Source organism: Calonectris borealis, chromosome 18 (assembly GCF_964195595.1).
Source record: "Calonectris borealis chromosome 18, bCalBor7.hap1.2, whole genome shotgun sequence".
NCBI lineage: Eukaryota > Metazoa > Chordata > Aves > Procellariiformes > Procellariidae > Calonectris > Calonectris borealis.
This window is the reverse complement of record NC_134329.1, coordinates 160,607-165,978: the sequence shown is the minus strand read 5'-3', so window position 1 is coordinate 165,978 and position 5,372 is coordinate 160,607. Positions and strand designations below refer to the sequence as shown.

The 5,372-nt window shown below is 58.2% G+C and overlaps 1 protein-coding gene across 1 annotated transcript; it reads right to left on the bottom strand.

Moving 5' to 3' along the window:
* Positions 1 to 717: 717 nt before the first annotated feature.
* On the bottom strand, positions 718 to 2,636 carry SELENOM (selenoprotein M). The gene is made up of 5 exons (XM_075167117.1): positions 2,485 to 2,636; positions 2,374 to 2,409; positions 2,251 to 2,285; positions 1,519 to 1,597; positions 718 to 1,426 (listed from the first exon to the last, which is right to left on the bottom strand). The coding sequence occupies exons 1-5, from the start codon at positions 2,599 to 2,601 to the stop codon at positions 1,214 to 1,216; spliced, it is 480 nt and encodes a 159-aa protein (XP_075023218.1). The 5' UTR covers positions 2,602 to 2,636; the 3' UTR covers positions 718 to 1,213.
* Between the last annotated feature and the right edge of the window lie 2,736 nt (positions 2,637 to 5,372).

Here is a 5,372-nt window from a genome sequence, read left to right as displayed (position 1 = left end):
TGATGCCTCTGCCTCTGTTCCTTCTCCCCAGCTGCACCGCTGCTTCGTGCCACCAGAGCAGCGCACACCTCAGTGCCCGGGGGGAGCGCTGGCAGCCCTGCCTGCTCTTGGACCCCTCTGCCTGCACTGCTCACCCAGCCCCGGAGGACATGCAGGGCACATGCTGCTCCTTCTGCTCAGGGACGATGCCCGGAGCCCAGGGGCACCATCAGTGTCCCACCCTGACCAAGGGCTGTCGGTTCACTGGCCCCTGTCGCCCCCAGGCCTGGTTCGGGGAGAAGACCCCATGCTGCCACTGAGGTTGCGCGGAGCCAAGCCTGCAGACGGCACAGCTGTGCCCTGCTCCCTTCCCCCGCCCAGGACCAGATGTCTCCATCAGGCCAGCGCAGCCATCAGGCTTCGGCTCAGCATTGCAGGACCCACTCATGGGCTTGCACCCATCCCCCTGTGATGGTGCCCTGTGAGAGCAGCTCATCCCAAGCCGTGGTGCCCCATCCATCCATCCATCGCACAGGGGAGGTAGTGGCTCAGGACAGGCCAGTTGGTCCCTGGGACGGTTTGTCAGCTTGCCAGCGGTGGCTGGGACCCTGCCATCCCCTTCCACCTCTGCAAGTGGCTCTGGGGCACCAAGCTCCTCCCGACACCCAGCGCAGAGCAGTGCACGATGCGCCCCACCGAGCCCTCCCTGGAAAGACGACACAGTGCAGCCAATCATACGCAAGGGCTTTAGTGGGGGCTTGATACGAGACAACCCTGCTGGAGTGTAAAGCCATACCTCCCCCCCAGGGGCAGCTCTCCCACCTCTGAGACTCAGCACATCTATCCTCAGCACCTGGGGCTTTCTGCTGAGGGTTTCATCCTGTCCCACACAGGTAGGATACTGCTGCCCAGCACTGGGAGTCAGCTAAACCTCGGGGCATGGTGAGGGAGCACAAAGAATGCTGCTCCTCCCAACCGGCTGGGGATGCCGGACTGCAGGGAAGGGAGGGCAATGACAGGCACACGGGACCCCCGGGATATCCGCAATGCCCAGGAAGCCCCTGCTCAAGGCTGGAGCTGCTCAGGGCATCCTTGAGGCAGAGGCTACACAGCACCAAGCAACAGCGGGGGCACCTTCACCATCCCACAGCACCATCCCCAGCTGCTGTAACGCCCTTGTCCCTGCGTGTTGGGGACTGGCTGCAGGACCCTCTCCCGAGCGTGGGACCCCTCGCTAGAGGTCTGGATGTTCTCCCTCGTCACGTTCGGGTGGGGTCTTGCTATCAGCAGCAGGAGCTTGGTGGGGCAGCAGGGTGGGCAGAGGCCTGGCAGGGGCAAACTGGAACTCCTCAGGCACAGGGGCATCAGGCGTCTCCTTGCGGTAGAAGCCCAGCTCCTGCACCAGCTGGTTGATCTCCTCCCGGGTCATGTCGCTCAGGGGGATTCTCTGCACACAGACAGGGATTGCAGCCTGGCACCTGTGGGGCACCAACCACCCCAGACCCTGCTGCAGCGGCGGGTGCCGTGCTGCCCGCTCACCTCCAGCTCTTCGTATCGGTGGCTGAGGAGCACGAGCTCGGGGTCAGCACCGGGCAGGTGCTTCATCTCCAGGTTATGGCTGGGTGATGCATTAAGGAGCGGACAGTACTGGGCAGGCCCATGCAGCCCCCCATCCTATCCCATCCTCCGTCACATCTCATTCCGTCCCATCCCATCACATCCCGTCCTCCATCTCATCCCATCCTATCCCCCATCCCAACCCATCTCATCCTCCATTGCATCCCATCCCATCCCATCCTGTCCCATTGCATCTCATCCTCCATCTCATCCTCCATCGCATCCCATCCTGCCCTGTCCCATCCCATCCCCCAACCATCCTGTCCTCCACCCCTCATGCAATCCCATCCTCCATCTCATCCCATCCCCCATCCCATCCCCCATCCCGTCCTCCATCCCGTCCCGTCCTCCATCCCATCCCGTCCCTCATCTTGTCCTCCATTGCATCCTGTCCCACCCTCCATCCCGTCCCGGCCAGTCCTGTCCTGTCCCATCCCGTCCCGCCCCCATCCCGTCCCATCCCACCCTCTATCGCTGTCCCATCCCATCCCGCCCACATCCCATCCCGTCCTGTCCTCCGTCCCGTCCCATCCCGTCCCGTCCCATGCCATACCCCGTCCCACACCGCCCACCCCGGCAGGGGCCTGCGCCAGAGGCGCGGCCGCACCGAGCGCTGCCCACCGAGCAGGGCTGCCGCGGCCGGCCGGCGGGTACTAGAGGGGGATGTCCTGGGTGACGAAGGCCTTCACCTGCGAGCAGAGCGGGCGGCCCGGCCCGGCTCAGCGGCGGGGCGGCCCCGGCCCCCGCCCGGCCCCGGCCCGGCCCGGCGGCACCTACCTCCCTCAAGCGGTTCAGCCGTCACCCGCCGCAGGTCTGCGGGAGGAGACACGCCGTCATCCCCGGTGGCGCCCCCGGTGTCCCCGCATCCCCCACCCGTCCCGCGCTCACCTCCACCTTGCCCCGGGCCAGGTCCCGCAGCTCGGTCCCGCGGAGCCAGGGGCGTCCCGGGCCGCCCCCCGCCGCCAGCGCCGCCGCCAGCAGCAACAGCACCAGCGCCCACAGCATCCCGGCGCCGCCGCCACGTCACGGCCCGCGCGCGCGGGGTGCCCCGCCCCGGCGGGCACGCGCACGCGCATGCACACGCAGAGCAAACGCACACCGGGCATGCACAGCGCGCGCGCGCGCACACCCCCACACCCACCCACACCCCCCCACACACCCCCCCCGCGCGCTGGTAAACAGGCCATGCACACATTGCAAACACCCCATGCATACACACATCCTGCACACCCACACCCCATGCACATCCACACTGTGCACACAACCACACCACACACACCTACACTGCACACACACCCTTTGCAGGCACACACACCCTGCACACACATGCACCCTGCACACACACCACAAAGACCCACACCGCAAACACACCCACACCGCAAACGTGCATATGCACGCTGCAAACATGCACTCATATGCACACGTGCACACCACACACTGCAAACACACATCTATCACAAACTGTGAATGCACACACAGGCTGCAACCGCCCCCACATACCGTGAACACACCACCACTCCACACACATCCATTGCAAACACGAACACACACGCACAAAGAGTGACATGCAGGACAGGCTGTGTGCATGCACAGCTGTCTGTTGTGCATGCACACAATGGCACACAGCTGCACACACACAGAGCTCTGCACACGCGCATCCTCCTGCACGTACAGCTGCACACACACATGCACAGCTGCATGCACAGAGCTCTACATACACACAGCTATATGCAGTCCGCACATCAGTGCACAGATGCAACTGCACACACACAGAACCGCAAACAGGCAGGCAGAGCTGCGCACAGCTATCCCCACACACAACTGCTCACAGCGTGCCTATGCCCAGACACATCAGCATACACAGCTCTGCACAGAAACACACATATACCAGCGCATGCAGTCACACATGCAACAGTGTGTGCATGCACACAAAGCTCTACACGTACACCCAGCTGCACGCACACGCATACTGCACACCCCGACAGCACACACATGCAACTGAACACACACACAGCTGAACACACACACAGCTACACATGCACAAAACAGCCTGCACCCCTACACACACACACACAAACCACACATGCAGCTGCACACAAACACCCGCACACATGCATATGCCCCTAGTCACAGAATCACGGGATCTCAGACTGGTTGAGGTTGGAGGCAGCTCTGGGGTCCATCTGGTCCAAGCCCTTGCTCAAGCAGGGCCACCCAGAGCTAGCTGCCCAGGACCGTGTCCAGTCGGGTGTTGAGTATCTCCAATGATGGAGACTCCACAGCCTGCCTGGGCAACCTATGCCAGGGCTTGGTCACCCTCACAGGGGAAATGTGTTTCCTGATGTTCAGAGAGATCCTCCTGTGTACCAGTTTGTGTCCATGAACTCTGGTCCTGGCACTGGGCACCACTGAGAAGAGCCAGGCTCCGTCCTCTTTGCACCCTCCCTGCAGGTATTTATGTAGATTGATGACATCCCCCTGAGCTTCCTCTGCTCCAGCCTGGACAGTCCCAGCTCTCACAGCCTCTCCTTATATGAAAGATGCTCCAGTCCATCATCTTTGTGGCCCTTCATTGGACTCCCTCCAGGTATGTCCATGTCTATTGGACTTGCTCTTGGGAGCTGTCTTGGTTTCGGCTGGGATAAAGTTAAATTTCTTCCTAGTGCTGTGTTTTGGATTTATTATGAGAAGAATGTTGATAACACACTGATCTTTTCAGTTGTTGCTAAGTACCCTGCTAGTCAAGGACATTCAGCTTAGGAAAAAAACAAAAAACAAACAAAAAAAACCCAGGCATTGGGAGGGAGCACAGCCAGGACTGCTAGCCCAGCTGGCCAACAGGGTATTCCATACCATGTGATGTCATACTCAGTATATGAATGGTAGGCATGTTCCAGGAAGTAGCAATAGCTACTCGGTTATCAGTCAGCGCAGGTGGTGAGCAATTGCATTTTGCATCACTCATTTTGTATATTCTATCATTATCATTATTATTTTCCCTTTTCTGTTCCATTAAACTGTCTTTATCTCAACCCACGAACTCTTATCCTTCCGATTCTCTCCCCGTCCCACTTGGGGGAGGGGGGGAGTGAGCGAGCGGCTGCGTGGTATTTGGCTGCCTGCCAGGTTAAACCACGACAGTCCTTTTTGGTGCCCAACGTGGGACTCAAAGGGCTTAGATAGCGACACATCTGACCTGAACGGGTTAAAACAAATTTGCTATAAGCATTCATTATATCAGTTTAGTACTCGCTGGTCACAATGTTGGTTTATTTGCTCTCAGAGTTGTTGGATCTGTTCTTGGAGTTTTGGTATGTAGCACCTTACTGTCTGTCTATACTGCTGATTATCAGTTTTTATGTGGGGTTTATCATCTCTGAGAAATGGATTAAGGTCATCACTTTGCTATACTGTGTGACACTGGTTTATGTTATGATAAAATTATTGGTCACGAGCCTGTATTCAGCACTGCCGTCATTCCTGTTTTTTGGGAGCTGTCTTTTGGAAACTGTTAATAACTACACTTTTTACCTCTTCACCTCGGAGAATGAATTTAGGGGGGAGACAGGATGGGACACATTCTCCCACTTGTTCATCTTCCCTTCCATATCTTCAGAAACTCCTTTTTCTTCTATCCTCTTCATGAAGATGTCCACAATATTCCCTGAGAATTTTGAATATCCTTGGGATGTTCAAACAAGCATGTTCATATTGCTGTGTCTCCTGAATGTGGTTCAGGTCTTGTTTAGGGTTAAACAACTATTCAGGAATACTGT